The sequence below is a fragment of the Alexandromys fortis genome, unplaced genomic scaffold (genome assembly GCF_014885135.2).
Source record: "Alexandromys fortis isolate MF-2015 unplaced genomic scaffold, M_Fortis_MF-2015_v1.1 scaffold_293, whole genome shotgun sequence".
NCBI lineage: Eukaryota > Metazoa > Chordata > Mammalia > Rodentia > Cricetidae > Alexandromys > Alexandromys fortis.
The window spans coordinates 573411-593036 of NW_026068177.1; the positions used below are offsets into that span (position 1 = coordinate 573411).

At 51.2% G+C, this 19626-nt stretch overlaps 1 protein-coding gene across 2 annotated transcripts in view; it reads right to left on the minus strand.

The window, feature by feature from the left end:
* Positions 1 to 1913: 1913 nt before the first annotated feature.
* Positions 1914 to 19626, minus strand: part of Prx (periaxin) — a 19112-nt gene continuing 1399 nt past the window's right edge. Inside the window, exons 2-8 of one of the 2 annotated variants that reach the window (XM_050129074.1) lie at positions 16875 to 16918; positions 16684 to 16785; positions 16443 to 16568; positions 12621 to 12777; positions 6606 to 6802; positions 4399 to 6021; positions 1914 to 4320 (exon numbers count right to left, since the gene is read on the minus strand). In XM_050129074.1, coding sequence (XP_049985031.1) covers positions 2083 to 4320; positions 4399 to 6021; positions 6606 to 6802; positions 12621 to 12777; positions 16443 to 16469 — 4242 coding nt within the window. In that variant the 5' untranslated portion in view covers positions 16470 to 16568; positions 16684 to 16785; positions 16875 to 16918 and the 3' untranslated portion in view covers positions 1914 to 2082. Of the gene's footprint in view, positions 6022 to 6605; positions 6803 to 12620; positions 12778 to 16442; positions 16569 to 16683; positions 16786 to 16874; positions 16919 to 19626 lie in introns of both variants that reach the window. The other variant, XM_050129073.1, reaches the window with a different exon arrangement.

Sequence of the window (19626 nt, forward strand, 5' to 3'; positions counted from 1 at the left end):
TGGCAGACAAACAACTCCATTTCTCTGTCTTGAATTTTCATTTCCATACGTTTTCTACTCAATATATATTCTTGTTTTGAGACAAGGTCTTACTACATAACCTTGGCTGGCCTAGAACACACAGACATCCACCTGCCTCTGCCTCCCAGATACTGACTACACCACCACACCTGGCTGTTGTGGGATATTAGTTTAAGATGCGTTACATTCGTTCATGCTGCAGAATATTTGTTTAATGATGCAAAGATGGGTTGCATTCTTTTATGTTGCATTTGTTTAATCTGTAAAGTTGAATTACTGTGCCTGTCTAAAACACCCGATTGATCTGAATGCCCACTGTGAGGCAGAAGAGAGAAATTGGTGGGACCGTCAGGCAGAGAGACTGAATAGGCGAAATCTAGGCTCAAGAGAAGAGAAACCCAAATGCTGGGGGGGAGTCCACCACAGGTGAAGATGATTCCTGTCAAGTGTAGTGGAGACAAAGGGCTTCTTGCATGAGGAGCCAGTTGGGAAATAGGACTGGAGTAGGCGAGAGCCCCTTGCTCTCATTTTTTATACTGAAAATGTTTCTATGTGTGTGTGGGGGGTGTCTGCCTGTCTGAGTGCACACACACGCACATGCACAAGAGGCAGGTAGGGCAGAATTGAGTTCTGTAGAAAAGACTTGGGGTTGGACTAGGATTGTATGTCACAGAGAGGCCTAGATCCCTGCCAGTGAGTGTAAGATGAGGGAAAGGGTGGCCCCCAGTTCCCAGGAGCTGAGCAGCGTCGGGCATTCTGGACCCTGGGACCCGATCCTAAGAGTGAGGCTCTGAAGCCTTGATTCCAACCCAGGAACCAGGAGACGCCTCCTTGGGCGAGGCCCTAAGTGTACAGGGCAGTCAAACCAGACAGACGGGAAAGGGAGGGTGGCGCCTGGCAGAGTGGCCTTGGTGGCTCAGTCTGTGCTCCAACTCTTCTCAGAAGGCTGAGGCAGGATGAGTGAAAACAATGGAAGGGAGATCCGAGCCAGCTTGGGAGACAGTGAAATTCAAAATTAAAAGTTAAGGGGTTGGATGTAGCTCGCTTGGTGGAGTATTTGTCCAGCACGGATGAGGCCCTGAGCTGAATTCCCAGCACCACATGAATTCCCACCAGACATGGTGGCATAGACCTCCAATCCCAGCTCTTGGGAGATAGAGGCATAGAGGGCAGGTAGCAGACTCATCCTTGACTACATAGTTTGAGACTAGTCTGGTGTATGAGGCTTTGCTTCAAAAAAAAAAAAAAAAAAAAGATCAAGTCAAAGGGGTAGAGGGGAGATGTTCAGTAGTTAGGGAGCATTGGTTGCTCTTCCAGGGGACCTGGGTTCAATTTCTAGCACCCACGTGGTGGCTCACAAATCTCTGGAATTTCTGGCCTCCACAGGCACCAGGCATGCTTATGATATACAAGGAAAATCCCCTTACAGATAAAATACTAAAAGTGCTTTTTTTTTTTTTTCGAGACAGGGTTTCTCTGTAGCTTTGGAGCCTGTCCTGGAACTAGCTCTTGTAGACCAGGCTGGCCTCAAACTCACAGAGATCCGCCTGCCTCTGCCTCCCAAGTGCCGGGATTAAACTAAAAGTGCTTTTTTAAAAGCTGGAGTTGTAGTTCTGGGGTAGAATACTTGGCTAGCATACACGAAAGCCCTGAAGGTCAATCCCCAAGCCACCAAAAGTAAAATAAAGTCCTGTTTATGAAAAGAGAAAGATGGACAAAAGTTCACTTGCTGAGGGCAGTGGGTCCCCCAGGACCGTTCAACTAACATTGCATAAGCCTGGGAGAGGACACAAATAAGGAGACACACACACACACACACACACACTTGAGCACACACAGGAACCAGGACACATGGCAACTTTTGAATTATTTTATTCACATAGCTTGGCTTAATATACAGGCACTTCTGCTAATGAGGTGTCCCCGGCCTCTGGCTCCTGCCTGAGTCAGTTGCCCATCTCCGAGCCTTCTGAGGATTAGTGCTAGTAATGTCACACACAAAATGGGGAGTTGGGGTGGGGGATGGGAAGGCAAGAGGGGAATCCACCTCTGTCCAGGGCTTCAGATGGCAGCAGCCTGGGTTCCCTCAACCCTTGTGGAGCCCGGAGCTGCTGTTTCTGAAAACCCCACACTGGGCAGTCGGACCCTGAATCCACCTTCTTCCCGGTCCCTACTCCCACTCCGGGCCTTGGGGCTTAGGGACACCCTGGGAAAGCGGAATTTGGGTGACTTCTCCCCAACTGGGGACTTGGAAGTTGTTTCACCCTCTTGTCCCTTAGAGACTTTGGAAGGGGAAGCCAAGCCTACACGAGGCAATCGGACCCTGACCCGACCCCGGCGACCAGAAGCTCCTTCCCCACTGCCCTCTTCCTCCTCAGGACTTGGAGAGCCTTCTCCGGAGACCGCCTCACTTTGGCTGAAGCCCACTCTGGGCAGCCTGAGCTTTGGACTCTTGGCCTTTTCTCCGCCTTCCACTCCTTCCTTAGCCCTCACCAGACCAAACAGGGGCAGCCGAACCTTGAGTTTGTGTCCAGCATCCCCATCACCCTCAACCACTTGGTACTCAGCATGGCTACTGACTGGGGAAGTGAGTTCCACATCAGGAAGCTGGAAGGTGCGCTGCGCCCCGGGGTCCTCACGCTCAGTACCCTCTCCTTTGCCTCCCGCACCCAGGGTGGGCAGCTTCAGCTTCAAGCCACCCTCACTCTTGGCTGCTTCACCAGCCTGGGCTTCGTGGCTCAGCCCGACATCCAGCTCTAGCTGGGGCACTGTGACTGTGGGCATCTTGAAGATGCCCTCACCTACTAAGAGATCACCCCCTGCCACCTGGGTTCCAGGCAGATCCAGCATCACCTGGGGCACCTGAACCCTAGAGCCTGCTGTGCCCTCTGCAGATGGAGCTGCAATTTCAGTTCCTGCCTCGCGAAAGCTGGTCAGTTCTACCTGGGGCAGTGAGATGCCCAGGGTGGGCACCCTTAGCACTCCCTCTTGGCCCTCTGCCACCGCCTGCCCAGTGGTGGACACCTTCGGACCTGATGGCTTCACTCCACTGGCAGCAGCTTCTACCTCTTGAGTTCCTGGTGTGACCAGTTCTACCTCAGGAATCTTAAGCTGACCAGCTATGGCCTCCAGTTTTTCACCAGGGCTAACACGTCCATCCTCAACTTCTACTTCCTTCCCTCGGGACAGTCCAAAAGAGGGCATCTTAAGCTTTGGCATCCTCACCTTCCCATCCCAGCCCCAGCCTTTTCCCTCAAGCTCAGCTTCCCCTGCCACTAGTACTTCAGCTTCCGAGTCCCGGCCCTTCACCCCAAACTTGGGCAGTGCAAACCTGGGCCCCTTGGGCTTGCTCTCAGCCCCTGCTACCTCTGCTTTGCCTGAGGGCAGATGAGCATCCAGGCTGAGCTGTGGGATGGACAGGTCCAGGGCAGGCAGCATCCCTGCTTCCCCAGCTCCTTTCGCTTCAGCTTCGGTCCCAGTTCGAGCTTTGGGGAGTGAGATAGCAAACTTGGAGACCTTCAGCTTGGTGGCTCGTCCAGGCCCCTCCACCTCGGCCTTGACCACTTTGGGTCCCGAAAGTCCAAATTTGGTCAGAGAGAACTTGGAAGTGGGTTTGACTTTCAATTCTACCATCTCTAGCTGCTCTTTCTCAACTTCAGCCGTGGGCAACTGTGGAGTTACAATCTCCACAGAGGGCACCCGGAAGCCCACCTCTCCAACACCTGCTGCCACCCTGGGGCCCTCTGGCTTCTCCACTTTGACCAAGGGGGCTTCTTGGACTTGTCCCTCCAGGCCCAGGGCCCCAGGCAAGTCAAGCTCCACAGAAGGCAGAGAGAGGGAGGGGACACTAACGCGAGTCACCTCACTGCCCACCTCTGGCTGCAGACAGGGAAGTGTCATGAGTTTACCTGGAACCTCAATACCTGCCTCACTGGGCTTGCCCACCTTCCCTAACTTGGGCAAGGTCACCTTGGGCAACTTGAAACTAAATTCAGTCCCTTCTGCCTGCTCCACCCCTACGGCTTTTCTCTGCACCTCAGAAACTGTGGACAACTTCATCTCTGGCACCTTAGGAAGATGCACCTCTGGGACTTGTGGCACTTGAATTTCAGGCAGTCGCATGTCTGATACTTTAGGAAGCTGCAGCTCTGGGAGGTGGACGTCGGGCACTGCCATCTCGGGCACTTTGGGCAGTTTTATTTCTGGAAGCTTCATTTCAGGAAGTTTCACGTCAGGCACTTTGATCTCTGACACTTTGGGCAGCTGAACTTCCGGGAGCCGAACATCGGGCACGGCCACCTCGGGCATCTTAGGGAGCTTCATCTCCGACACTTTGGGCAGCTGAACTTCCGGGAGCCGAACATCAGGCACGGCCACCTCGGGCATCTTAGGGAGCTTCATCTCCGACACTTTGGGCAGCTGAACTTCCGGGAGCCGAACATCGGGCACGGCCACCTCGGGCATCTTAGGGAGCTTCATCTCCGACACTTTGGGCAGCTGAACTTCCGGGAGCCGAACATCGGGCACGGCCACCTCGGGCATCTTAGGGAGCTTCATCTCCGACACTTTGGGCAGCTGAACTTCCGGGAGCCGAACATCGGGCACGGCCACCTCGGGCATCTTAGGGAGCTTCATCTCCGACACTTTGGGCAGCTGAACTTCCGGGAGCCGAACATCAGGCACGGCCATCTCGGGCATCTTAGGGAGCTTCATCTCCGACACTTTGGGCAGCTGAACCTCCGGAAGTCGAACATCAGGCACGGCCATCTCGGGCACCTTCGGGAGTTTCATCTCTGGGAGTTTCATCTCTGGAACTTTTGGGAGCTGTACTTCTGGGAGGTGTACATCAGGTACAGCCATCTCAGGCACCTTCGGGAGCTTCATCTCAGGGACTTTGGGCAGCTGCACTTCCGGAAGGTGAACATCAGGTACGGCCACCTCAGGGATCTTTGGAAGTTTCACCTCTGACATTTTGGGCAGTTGTACCTCGGGGAGTCGCACATCTGGAATGACTGCCTCAGGCACTTTCGGGAGTTTGACCTCAGGAACCTTAGGGAGCTTCACTTCCGGCCCTTTTGGGGCCTTGACATCAGGCCCAGCTGCGCCAATGCCAAAAGAGGGCATCTTGAGGGTAGGGAGCTTTAGCTTGCTCTCAGCGCCAGCTTCAGGACCAGAGGGCCGGGGCTCCAGGAGAGAAAGCCCAAAGGTGGGCATTCGAAGTCTGGGACCCTTCGCTTTGGCCTCGGGGCTGCCCTTGACCACCTTGACTTCAGTAGCTTCCTTCCCTCGAACCCCAAAGCGGGGGAAACTGAGGCGGGGCATCTTCAGGACCACCTCAGGTACCTCTCCTGGGGCCTCCACCTCTGTACCTGGCAAAGCCAGGTCCACCCCCACAGAAGGTGCTGCCACATCCAGGGTGGGGACTTTTATCACTACAGCCCCTTCCTGGGTGTCCAGACATGGAAGTGTGGGAAGAGAGGGGAGGGTGGGGAGCTCCACTTGTGGGACCTGGATTCCTATGGCTGGGGGCTCCACAGCTGGTGCAGCTGGGGCTCTGAGCCCAAGGGTCGGCAGATGGAGAGCAAAGCCACTGGCTGCCTCTGTTGATGGGGTCCCCTTGGGAGCTGACACCTGAGGGACACCCACCTCAGCACTTGGCAGCCGAGGCCCAACTAGCTCTAGCTGAGGGGCTGTGAACCCAGCTCCTGTGGCTACCTCAGCCTCTGCCTTGGCCTTCCTTGGGGGAGGAGCAGCAGCAGCCATTCGTGCTACCTGGGCCTCTTCGGCCACTTCTCGGACACGTAGCCGAGGCAGCTGGAGTCGTCGACGGGCAGGGGCAGCTGGGACAGGCCCCTTGGCAGCCTCGGCTTTGAGACCCCGACGCAGTCGGGAGAACTTGGGAAGGGAGAACTCGACGTCAACAGGGGCCAAATCTGCAGGGGTCCCCAGGGCCCCTGGCATCATCTTCTTCTTCTTCACAGGGGACAGATGCTGGATGTTCTGAGGAGAGAGGAGAGAGGCAGGAGAGAGGAGGCTGTGGGACAGTGGGAGGCTGGGAGTGGACAGAAAAATAAAACCCCACCTAGTATTATACCAGGCTGGGGATGTCTTGAGGATACATTGCCTGTCTGTCACTTCACCCCAGGAAAGCAATGACAGTCATTTAGAAACTCACTGTGAATGGACAGGGGTGGTAGCAACAGGGACCCAAAAATTTGAGGCCTTTCCAACGTTCTCATTGTAGAGATGGAGAGACTGGTACCCAGAGAGGAAAAGACACTCGGGTTGCTCAGTAACCCAACAGCCCTTGGGCTAGAATCTGGCCTTCTAGGAGGCCTCTGAGGCCCCTAATGAGCCTGATTCCCTTGATGGGGATGGGCGAGAGCCACCTTCTGATTGGCGCATCCTCCTTCCAGGGGGGCTGAGTTTAGGAGCAGTGAACAAGGGGCAGAGGGTGAATTAGTGTTGGGTTAGTGACAAGACAAAGGGATAAACTGGGCCATGATAGCAGGGAGTAGGGTTTACGGCGCAGAGACAGGGTCGCTGGGGCCGCCCTGGGCCTGGACCGGGCTAAGCACGCGTACCAGCTTGGCCACTTTGGCCCGCGGGCCCTTCATCTCGTAGCCAGACACCGTCCCGGGCCGCAGCGCCAGGTCCCCCGTGGGCACCGTGCGCTTCAGGCAGAAGGAGACCTTGTAAGGCTCGGCGCATTGCAGCAGGCGAAGCGCGTCCTCGTATTTGAAGTTCTCAAAGAACACGCGGGCACTCAACAGCTGGTCCCCTGCAAGCGAGGTAGAGGTGGGCGGGGAGTGAGTTCCCCTGGCTCCACCCACACGGGACACGCCCACTTCGTAGGAGTCAGCCAAGTGAGGCCCAGGCCCAGATTTTGACCCTGCTTATCTCTGCCTCTGGCTTGAGAGAGAAAATATCAGAGGAACGAAGCTGGTTCCTTTGGCTTTGGCCCCGCTCCTATACAAATTGAACCAACCAGGCCACTTATGGTGGACTGGATAGAGTAACATCCATCAAAAAGTAACATTCATGAGCGCCCGCAGGAGTTTCGTGTAGTTCAATTTACTATAATAGCGAAGGATGATCTAAAACCCCTGATCCTTCGGTCTTCACCTCAAGTGCTAAGATTACAGCCATTTGCTACCACTCCAGGCTATGGGTTATAAAGGTGATAGCCCATATGGCAGTTCCTTGCTGTCTGTGGACGGATTCTCCCCCATATTCTTGAACGCATAAAAACACACTGTTGGGACTGGAGACGTAGCTCTACGATAGAGCATGCTTGCCTAGCATGAAGGATGTCCTGGGTTCAGTCTCCAATACCACACATACATAAAGAAAACACACTGGCAGACGTTCTTTGTCTAGCCCCTTCTCTCTGTTTCCCAGGGTCTGGAATTAAAGAAGTGTGTTGCCACCCTTGCTCTCTTGGCTTTTAATGTATGGCCCTGTGTGTGTATGAGTTGGGCCAAAATTATCTCAGGGCCTGTACCTCGAGGCCTGGCTCAAGTTTGAAGGATAGTCTCAAAGCTACCAAGTCAGGATGAGACAGCAAAATCTAGGTAGACTCCCCTCCAGCCAGGGGGAGGGCTTGGCTGTCTCTCATTGGCTGGAGTACCCCTGTATCACACGATGTCACTTAACCTATATAAGCTGATGCTCACAGTAATAAACTGAGTTCCTGCTTTGACTTGACTCCCTGTTGTGTCTGATTGTCCTGCATGTTGGACTGAGGAATGAGCAGTTAGCACACTCACCTTTCCCTGGGGAATAAGGCTAAGGAGGCTTGGCATGTATGCCTTGTTTATGTGGGTGCTCTTTGAGGTCACAAGAGGGCATCATATACCCTATAGCCAGAGTTACAAGTGGCTATGAGCCATGTGATATGGGTGCTGGGAACTGAACTAGGGTCCCCAGCAAGTTCAGCAAGCACTCTTAACCACAGAACCATTTCTCCAGCCCCTGTGACACTTTTTATTGTGTGTGTTTTATTTTATTTTTTTAACTATTTATTTATCATGTATATAATATTCTGTCTGCGTGTAAGCCTGCAGGCCAGAAGAGGGCACCAGACCTCATTACAGATGGTTGTGAGCCACCATGTGGTTTCTGGGAATTGAACTTAGGGCCTTTGGACAAGCAGGCAATGCTCTTAACCGCTGAGCCATCTCTTCAGCCTATTGTGTGTGTTTTAATATTTATCATGTGTGTGTGTGTGTGTATGTGTGTTCACGTGCGTACACACGCTGCTTCCCACAGAGGCCAGGAGGGCGCTTCGTACCTTCTGGAACTGGAGTTAAGGAGGTTGTAAGCTGCCCAGCGAGGGTGCTAGGAAACTGCTGGCTGCAGTGTCTTAACCACTGATCTCTCTCCAGCGTTTGTTTTTTGCTTTTGATTATTTGAATCTCTCCTTGTATAGCTCAGGCTGGTCTTGATCTCTCACTATGAATCAATCCATTGCTGGCCTCAAACTATCAATCCTCTGGTCTCAGCCTCCTGAATATTAGGACTATAGTGTCCCAGTTGGGAAATTTTGTGAAATTTAGCAAAATGTCGGCTTCTAACAGGGCAGTGGTGATGCATGCCTTTAATTCCAGCACTTGGGAGGCAGGTGCAGGTGGATTTTCATGAGTCTGAGGCCAGCCTGGTCCACAGAGTGAGTTCCAGGACAGCCAGGGCTACTTAGAGAAACCCCGTCTCAAAAACAAAACAAAACAAAACAAAACAAAAACAAAAACAAACAAACAAACAAAAAAACCCAGCCAGGTGGTGCCCATCTTTAATCCCAGCATTTGGTAGGCAGAGACAGGCAAATCTCTGAATTTGAGGTCAGCCTGGTCTACAAAGTGAGTTTAGGACAGGTTCCAAAGCTACAGAGAAACCCTGTCTTGAAAAAACACTTAAAAAAAAAAGTCTGCTTCTTCTAACATCCAAGTTTATGTTTCCCTCCTTTAATGCTCTCTTCTGCACTCCAATCTTTGCAGGGAATTTCTTTGGAACACTATCCACCCCAGACAACAAACCCGTGAATGTCCAAGTCCCAAAAACAGGTATAGTATTTGCATTAAACCTATACACATCATCCCTGTACTTTAAACCATCTCTTGGTGCCAGGTGTGGAGAAACCCTGTCTCCAAAGAAAAAGGGAAAAAAGAAGCAGGGTAACCAACGCTTTTACTTAAATACTGAGCCATCTCTTCAGCCTCCACCTTTTGTTTTTAATGGTGCTGGAGACAGGGCCTACAGCATATATGGACTAATGTTCTACCTCTGAGCCACACCCCCAGGCTCTAACTTGCTGACTCTGGGCAAATCCTCTATCACTGAGCCACAGCCCTAGTCCTCTTTCCAGTATTTGAAACAGGATGTTACTAAGTTGCCTAGGCAGGCCTTTAAATTTCCATTCTCCTGCCTCCAAAATAGTTATTTATTTTTTGAGACAAAGTCTCCCTAGGTGGTCCAGCCTAGCCTTAAACTCAAGATTCCCCTGCCCCAGGTTCCCACGGGCTGCTGGGATGACAGGCCAGTATTAGGCCCAGCTCCAGATCATGTCTGATACAGTGTAAATGTCATATAAATAGTTGTCCCTTTGTTTTTAAAGAGTTGTTCATTCTTACTTTATGTGCTCCATGCACATGACAGCACAGAGGCCAGAAGAGGGCTTGTGACCTCCTGGAATACCTGCAGGGGACAGTTGTGAGCCACCATGTTGGTGCTGGGAATTGAACCCAGGCTCCCTGCATGATCAGCAAATGCTCTTAGCTTCAGAGTCCCCTCTCTAGCCCCTCAGCTGTGTTGCTTAGGGAACAGTGACAAGAAAAACGTCCAGACATGCTCAGTACGAGCTCCCCCACCCTCTCACAGATATTTTCAGTCTCTGATTGGCTAAACACTCAGATGCAGAACACAGACGGGAAGGGTGAATTGTCTACCCAGCTGTCCATCCACAGCTCCAGCCGGTGTGGAAGAGACAGCTTTGATCTAAGAGGTCTGATGGTGAATGCCCATTTTCCCAGCGACCCTTGGGAGGCTGGGGCAGGAGAATCTTGAATCTAAGGCTAGCCTGGATCTCAAAAAGTAAAACCAAAAACCAAACAGCGAAGGCAGAGCTTCGATCGTGCAGCACTCGAGAGCCTGGTGACCTCTCTTTCTTTTGGATTCTGCTCAGGTTCTGGGCAAGCTTTTCCTGACAGTGTCTTTCTCACTCTCTCTGAGGCTCCACAGCCACTTCAGTCATGTGACCGCTTACTAACCGCCACCGCTTGCTTGGACTCTAACTTTAAAAGGCCTGGTTTTCTCTCTTCCACTCCCTCCTCTCAGCCATTGCAAAGACTTACAGCTTGCTTGCCTTGGTGTTTTTCTCCCAGTCTGAAATAAAATTGTCCTTGAGTTTTAAAATAGACAAAAGCACTTACACTCTTTCTTTCTCCAGTTATCAGCAGGCTACTCCCTGTTCAGGTAAAAACTCCTGGGAGTACTAGAGATGAAACTAGGGCCTCATCCATGCTGGCCAAGTGCTGGACCACTGAGCTCCAGCCTCACCCTAGAGTGGTCCCTGGGAATGTCCTGGAAACCTCCCTCTCCATCGTACCCCACACCTAGATCCAGAATATCCAGAATCCAAACCCTTCTTTTCAGCAACCCCACCTGCAACCTGAGCATCCATCATCTCTTAGTGGCTCATCCAAGAACCACCCCTGTTGTTGATCTTGCTCCTGATGCTGCCTCGGACAGTCAGACTATGAATGAAGCAGCTCAACAGGCTGTATCCCTGCTTCTCTGCATACGTCACAGAAAAAAAGTCATAGTCCATATAAGCCCTTCAAAATTGCTCTTCCCCTGACCTCCTTACTAGTGTCTCCCCCCCTATATTGTAAATGACTTAGGTGCAGCAATCTTGCTTTGTTTTGTTCACCATTGTAGCCAAAGCAATAAGATGCTTTGTAAAGAATTATTATGGAGGGGCTGGAGAGATGGCTCAGTGGTTAAGAGCATTGCCTGCTCTTCCAAAGGTCCTGAGTTCAATTCCCAGCAATCACATGGTGGCTCACAACCATCTGTAATGGGGTCTGATGCCCTCTTCTGGCCTTCAGGCATACAGACAGGATATTATATACATAATAAATAAATATTTAAAAAAACCTTTAAGTTAAAAAAAACTCCTTTTCAAAAAAAATAAAAATAAAAAAGAATAATTGTTACATGCAATACATAAGTCAAATCGGCTTCATCCATATTTCTTAAAATGTCTTTCATTTAATTATTTAAGCTCGGCTCTTCACCTCAAGTTAACTCCACCCCTTTCTCCTGTCCCAATAACACATTAATTAGCACTTACATAGTGTTTACTGTGGGACACTTCGCTGTGTGCTGTTTTCAAAACCTGACTCATTTGAGCTACATAATAACCTCATGAGATCAGTGATAATTATTCCCATTTAAAGATGAAAATATGGAGACACAAAAATATCACGAGGGTTCTGGGAGTTCAACACAGACAATGAACTGGCCTTAAATAATCACGGTGCCAGCTGGGCATGGTCACTCAGGCCTGTCATCCAAGCTACCCGGAGGCTGAGGCAGAAGGATCAAAAGTTCAAGACCAATGGCTAGCAAGAAGGCTCAGTGGTTAAGGGTGCTCTCCAGTTGTGGTGGCTCACCCCTTTAATCCCAGCACTCGTGAGACAGAGGCAGGCGGATCTCTGTGAGTTGGAGGCCAGCCTGGTCTACAAAGCGAGTTCCAGGGCAACCAGAGCTGTTACACAGAGAAACCCTGTCTCGAAAAACCAAAAAAGAAAAAACCAAAAACAATGTAAGAGTGTGCTCTCTGCCCTTCCAGAGGATCCATATTTGTCCTGGCACCCACTTGGCGGCTCACAGGAATCCCGTGCCCTCTTCTGGCCTCCAGAGGTACAGCAGGCACAAGGCACACAGACGTACTTGGAGGCAAAACACCCACACTAATAAAATAATCATCTTTCAAGTTCAAGGCCAGCCAGAGTTATACAGGAAATTCAAGGACAACGTGGCAACTTAGGAAGACTCTCAAAAATTTAAAAGGGAATTGGAAAGCTGGGCATGGTGGTGCATGCCTTTAATCCTAGCTCTTTGGGAGATGGCGTCAAGTTATTCATAGCTGTACAGCGAGTTCGATGCAAACCTGGGTTCCATGAAGCCCTGACTCAATTTCCCGAGCCCCACAAACAGTGAATGAGATGTAATTCAATGGTAGAGCGCTTGCCTGTCATGGTCGAGTAGGACCTAGATTCAGGAAAAGAACAAGGAAAGCCTCACCCCAACTTCTTAACCCCGCCTCCTGGCAAACAGGCCCACTGTCAGTTACATCCCCGCCAGGACTCTAGGCAGATACCTAACCACACCCACGCATGTCAGCCCCGTCCCCACTATGCCACCAGGCTCCGCCCCACTCCCATCACGCCCTAACCCAGCCCCCCCCAGCAGATTCCCAACTCCGCCTCCGCAGATCAGCCCCGCCCCGCCCCCAGGCCACGCCCCCAACCCAAGGGAGATTCTTAGTCCCGCCCCCGAAGACCCGCTCCGCCTCTCCATGTCCAGGCCACGCCCACCTTCCTGCAAGCTGAGGCTCCTGGCTGCAGGTGAATCCTCGCGCAGCTCGCGGACGAAAATTCCTTCTTTGCCGCCGCCCGCTACGTTGATGCCGCTGACCCCCGTCTGAGCCTCGGTCTCCACGATAATCTCCACCAGCTCGGCTCGTCTCAGCTCCTGTGGTGGGCAGCGAGGGGTCGTAATGACGCTCCAGGACGGCACCTCGTCCTGAGCTTGCCATGGTTTTCCTTCTCTTGCTCTACCCTCCCGCTCGCTCTCCGGAGGATCGGGGTCCGGAGGAGCAAGGGTCGGGTCTGGAAGAGGAGGGGGTGCGTGGACAGAGCCAGATCATGGAGTGGGGCCGCTTGGAGTGCCTAAGAGGCATCTTTGAGAGGCTTATTCATCTTCTTTCCTATCTTCCTTCCTTCCTTCCTGTCTCCCTCCTTCCTTCCTTCTTTTCCTTTTTTCATTTTGAGAGGGGATGAGTCCCGACCTGCCTTGAACTTGTTATGTAGACCAGGCTGGCCTTGAACTCACAGAGATCCACTTTCGAGTGCTGGGATTAAAGATGCGTACCACCATGCCCGACCTTTTAAAAGATGTGTGTGTGTGTGTGTGTGCGCGCGCGCGTGCACATGTGCAATGTGCATATGCACATGGGTGCCAATGGCGGCCAGAGGAAGGTTTGGGGTCCTCTGTAGCTGAAGCCACAAGCAGTTAGTTGTGACAGTCCAACGTGGAAGCTGGAAACTGAGCTTAGGTCCGCCCACCTGTCCCCTCAATGTATTTATTGTTTGTTTGTGGCAGGGTCTCATGAGCTTCTGGCTGGCCTGAAACACTACATACATCAAGCTGGTCTTTAAGTCACAGTGATCTGCCTGCCTCTGTCTCAGGCTGATGACAGGCGTGCCCCACTATGCTCACCCCTGCCCTTACTGAAAGGGATTCCTTAGGCCTAGGCTGAGGCAAGGCAGTCCAACCTCAATCACCCAAATCCTGGGATTAAAGGCATAAGACAAAATGCCAACTCCAGGGATCCATATTCTTATTCTAAAGACCAGGTGGGGCTTTAATAACTTTATAACTATCCTAGGGAATTAACCCAGTGGTAGAGGCCTTTCCTAGCATGCACGAGGTTCTGGGTTCCATTCCCAATACAAAACCAACCAAACAAACCAAAACACATATAAAAATATTCCACTTGAGAGTAATTATTCCTATAGAACAAGGGCACGCAGGATGGAAGAATGGGGCCTTGACCCCGGTGGGTTTGAATGTGTGTGAGAATGCTGTTGTGGATTTTCTAACTCCCCCGGGAGAGGGAATCCAGTGAGGGGGGTGTGTGGGTAATGAATGGCAACCGCAGCAGAAGTGGCATTTGTGGCATTTACCAGCCCTTGTTCCGAAACACACTACAGGGTTCACATCTGCTTCCCAGTAGAGGAAGCGAGAGATCTGATTCTGTCTAGGAAACCACTTTGCTGTGTGCATCTGGGGCAGCCCTGTGCACGTCCTGAGCCCATTGCTATCCTGAAACGTTGAGTAATACGGGGAAGTATCTGCCTGTGAACAAGCGAGGATGAAACGGAGCAGGTGCAAGGCATTGAGACCAGCCAGGACCTGTGCCCATCTCAGAGCCTGGAGAGGGAAAAACAGGACTAGACCAGATGCCCCGCTGCAGTGGCCTCAAGGGATTAGGGCAGGGCAATATGGAACCTAAGAGTTGGAGTGGGGCCAGGCGGTGGTGGCACATGCGTTTAATTCCAACACTTGAGCAGAGGCAGGCAGATCTCTGAGTTCGAGGCCAGCCTGATCTACAGATTGAGTTCTAAGACAGCCAGGGCTACACAGAGAAATTCTGTCTTGGAAAAACAAAACAAAACAAAACAAAACAAAACAAAACAAAACAAAAAAAGTCATTGGATTGGGCTTCCGGGAGCAGCATAGTCCTTCGACTCCCCTTTGGGAAGGATCTCATTGCATCCCCCCATATTTTGGAGGAGGTCACAGGAAGGCAGTAAAGCCTAGAAAGTTAAAGTAGTCTTCCTAATGGCACACAGCACATTAAACAGTCAAGCCTTGTCCTTAGGTATTCCACCCCAGGGCTCTATAAGCAGTAACCCCCTTGCCTGTCCCCCTCAGCCTGCATGGGGCTCCTTTATAAGTAGAGCCACCCAGCCCAGTGCCCAGTAGAAGAGGTTAAAACTGCCAACAGAATTGAAAAGCAATGACAGTCACTGAGGGCGTTCCCTTAGTGCCAGACTGTACAGACGGCCAAAAAGTCAATCCTCAAAGTCCCCAGAGAGGTGGGGACCATTGCCCCATCTCACCAATGAGGGAGTTGGTTCTCAAAGAGGTTAGGTCACCCGCCTAGGACTGCACAGCCAAAGCAGTGTAGGATTAGACTCGCCCCTTTGAGTCCAAGCCCTCTACCCTGACCCTACCCTCACCTCTTCTTTCTAGGTTTCTTGTTTGTTTGTTTGCTTGCTTGGGTTTTTTGTTTGTTTGTTTGTTTGTTTTTGTCAAGACAGGGTTTCTCTGTAGCTTTGGAACCTATCCAGGAGCTCACTCTATAGACCAGGATGGCCTCGAACTCACAGAGATTCAGCTGACTGTAGGGGGCATATTTTGACTCAAGGTCTACTCTGTAGTGCGGGTTGACTCTAACTCATAGTAGTCCTCCTTGACTACTGGGATGGTACGCTGGGATCATAAGCATGAACCTGCGGATGAAAGATTTCTGTTGAGTTTTTTTTTTTGTTTTGTTCTTTCAGGACAGAGTCTCACAGCTCTGACTGTCCTAAAACTCAGTATGAATAGCAGGGTGGCCTTGAATTTACAGAGATCCACCAGCCTCTGCCTCTCAAGTACAGGGATTAGAGGCCTGTGCCACCACGCCCAGCTATTTTCTAATTTAATTTTAAAAGATTTGGGGTGAGGGAGCAAAACAAAAACAAAAACAAAAAAACACCAAACAAACAAACAAACAAAAATTTATGTTCACTGGTGTTTCTCCAGATGTATGTCTGTGCACCACACTGCCTGGTGTTAGTGGAGGTCACAGGAGTGTGTCATCTTCCTGGGACAGGAATTACAGATGGTTGTGAGCCCCGTGTGGGTACTGGAACCAATCCTCTAGAAAAGCAGTCAGTGCTCTTAGCCAGTGAACCATCTCTCCAGTCACAGGGTTTCTTTTCAAAGTTTTGTTTACACCCATTTACTTCTGTATGTGTGTGTATATAGCGGTTAAGGGAATCAATTGTAGGAACTGGGCCTTTCCTTCTACCATGGAGCTTCCAGAGATGGAACTCAGCTCAGCAGGCTCGGCAGCAGGCACTGTACCCACTGAGACATCTGGCTGGCCCCTCTGCTGGGTTTCATCATCATCATTAATGCCAAGGATTGAACCCAGGGCTTCGTGCATGTTAGGGTACTCTACCCCACCCCTGAGTAACACATTTTTTTACTTTTTTGAGACAGAGTCTTACTAAGTTGACCAGGCTGACCTTGAACTTGAGTCATCCCATTTCATCGTTCCAAGTGTTAGAACAAATGACAGGTCTGTGCCTCCAAGCCTGGCACTCACTATTCACTCAGCTCGTCACGATCCACAGAATCAGCCGCTGTCTCAGCTCAGTAGCCCAGGCTGACCTTGAACTTGGAAGCTAAAATGGCAGGCATTAAAGCAACCACACCTACCTGGATGCCCCACACTATGCTGAGCATTTTACAGGTGTTCATTTCCCCCTAGCATTTACACTTTCCAGCCTAGAAATGGGGACACTGACGCCCAGAGGAGCCGGGACATGCCCCCTTGCCACCCTTGGCCTGTGAACACTCACCTCAGCGCTGCGGCTCCTAGCCTCCATAGCTCGGCAGAGAGTCGCCTGGGCCTCAGGCTCCTGTTTCCTCTCCTCCTTCTGCTGTAGGACCAACTTCAGCTCCTCATGGAGCAGCTGCCGCTGAGCCTGGGGGTACAAGATGGAGCCTTGAGGCACGGGGGGACCGTGGGGTAGAGGTGAGGCTTGCTAGGGAAGTCAAAGCAAGAGTGGTATCAGGTGGACAAAGAGTAGGGCCCCTCACCGCTTCCTGAGTGCTGGTCTTTTCTCCTGATGCTCGGAGCCCCACTTGAGGTGACACACAACTGTGAGCAGGGACTTCACGCTTCCTTTGAGGTCTTGCTGCCTGCCAAGGTGGGACAAAGGGCCATGGGGCACCAGACAGACCCAGGGAAGACAGAGAAGGAAGGGTATGTGGTACCAGCCAGCACTCACCTGAGGGTCACCTCCAGCTCCCTGGGCCTCCTGGGTCTGGGTCTCTAGGAAGAACAACATACACAGCAGTATTATTTCCTAGGCCCCAGTGGCTTCATGAGAGCTGACCCTGTGCCCATTCTGGCAATTCTTTGTCCACACGTGCCATATAGTTAGTTCTAGGCCAGCTGGGGTACACAGCGAGTCCCTATCTCAAAAGCCTGAATACAGAGCCAGGCCAGGTAGTCCAAACTTGAAATCCCACCGCATCTGATTTATTCCCTACTATGGGATTAAAACCAGAGCTCTGGGATTCAAGAGTGGCGGGATTAAAGGTGCACACCACCACCTCCTGGCTTGCTTGGTGCTTTCAGACAGGGTCTTCAGTAAACATTAGCCTAGAATTGGAATTCTCTACGTAGCTGAAGATGTCCTTGAACTCCCGATCTTCCATTTTAGCCTCCCAAATACTGGGTCACAAGCCTTTGACACTGGTTTTAGTTTACCAGACACACACCTGCTTTACTTCTGAAAATACGTCCTCTCAGAGAGGCAAGGGAACTGGTACCCAAGTGGGACACACAAGCCAAGAAGGCATAGAGCCGTCAGTCTCCAGTCTGGCTCTTCTGGGGGCACGGAGAAGGGGACTGTTCCTGAGCTTGGCCCCCACCTGGCATGCCAGTCCGCCAACCCCTGCCACACGGGAAAAGGTCAGGCACATGCGGCACATTCCCTTATACAATGGCCCATCTGCTGTGCCAGTCACATTCTGCCCCTGCCCACCCACCCACCCACCCACCGACCGCCACACAATGGCCCTTCATAGCTCACCACTGGGGCAGAGGAGCTCAGACGGTAGAGCACTTGCTTAGCCTGCACAAAGGCCCTGGGTTCCACTTCCCAGCACTACATAAACCAGGTTTGGTGGTTCATAAGTGTAATCCCAACCCTTGGCAAATAGAGAGAGGCAGGAAGATCAGATGTTCAAAGCCATCCTTAAGCTTCATAGGCCAGCTGTGTGAAACTGGGTCTCAAAACAGCAAACTTAGCTTACAATCGGCTAGGCCAGACAAACCTAAAACACACACATGCGTGCGTACACACACACACACACACACACACACACACACACACACACACACACTGTAACTGCTCCACTGGCTGCCCCCCACAGTGTCTCAGAACTCTGTGTCTAAGCCCAGACTTCCTTGTGAGCCCTCAGCTCCAGCCTGTAACCTGAAGACCTTCCCTAATGAGGGCTTCCCTGTGAACCAGACCCTGGGCAGGCAACAACCTGGAATTCACCCTGAATATGCTAGCTGCAAAGGTAGAGATCAAGACTCAGAGAGAAGTTACCTGTTTATGGTCACATGACTAGGATGAGGTGGGGTAAAGACCTGTGCCTTTGACCTCTACTCGAGTCCCAATTTGTGACAAACAGCAAGGCCCAAGCTGCAGAGCTGCAGGGGCAAGAACTGAGGTGGGCCAGAGGGGTCAAAGTGAACAAACTTCAGAGGGACCTTGTTCGTGCCAGGCCTGGCTATGCAGCCTCATGGGACCCTATTTACCAGCAAGTAAAGGAAAGTGGGAGACAATGTCAATCTGGGAGTGGCCGAAGACTCCTGTAATCAAATAGGATTATGGGTTAGAAGGCAGCCTGGGCTACATGAGACGGTGCCTCAAAAATACTAAAACATCAGGTGTGGGAGGCGGGAAGATTTATAGTTTATGGCCAGTCAGGGATACATAATGAGTTCTGGACCAGCCTGGCCTACAGCATGTGACCCTGTCTCAGAAAAAAAAAAAAAAAAAAAAAAAAAAAAAAAAGAGAGAGAGAAAAAGAAAATCCAATCCAAATGAGAGTCAATAAGGTCGGTGTAGGGGCAGATACCAAAGAGCGTGTTGTAGGCCACATTCTCCTTGCTCTGGGCCCAGGCAGTGAGGCTACACCTAGAACCTGACACAGGAAGTCTAGGCAGAGCAGGGGCAGCACAGTGCCCTCCCTCTTCATCTGTGCCCGGAACAACAGCTGCCCAGCCCAAGTTATATTTAGGCCACTGAGCCCTTCCTGAGCCATGTGCCCAGCTCCTGGGCAGGGGTGCAGGCAGCTTCCGTGGGAAATGCACCCTCCACAGGCAGGCTTTGTTCTCAGCCCTGCCCAGCCCCCTAGGTAAGGAAGTTGGGGACATGCTTCCTGGGAGTCCTGGTTTCTGTCACAGGAAGAGGGAATGGAGTCCTCCTGGTGACTGTGGCCAGGCAGAACTTTCTGGATGTCAACAGTTCATTTCTTGAGGCACCAACCTAACATGTGCCTGAAATTCTTCCAAACTTTACAAGTACCCTACGTCTTAAGCATTTACTACTATGTACTAATGTATAGAAATATAATAATGTCTTAGTCAGGCAGTGGTGGCGCACATCTTTAATCTCAGTGTTTGGGAGGTAGAAGCAGGCAGATTTCTGGGTTCAAGGCCAGCCTGGTCTACAGAGTGAGTTCCAGGACAGCCAGGGCTACATAGAGAAACCCTGTCTCGAAAAATAAAACAAAACTCATGCAATATATATATATATATAATTTCTTTTGATGTTTTCATATATATATGTTTTCATATATATGTATGTATATATATATAAACATATATATATGTTTGTTTGGTTTTGGTTTTTCGAGACAGGGTTTTTCTGTGTAAACCTGACTGTCCTGGAACTAGCTCTGTAGACCAGGCTGGCCTCCAACTCACAGAGATCCACCTGCCTCTGCCTGCCGAGTGCT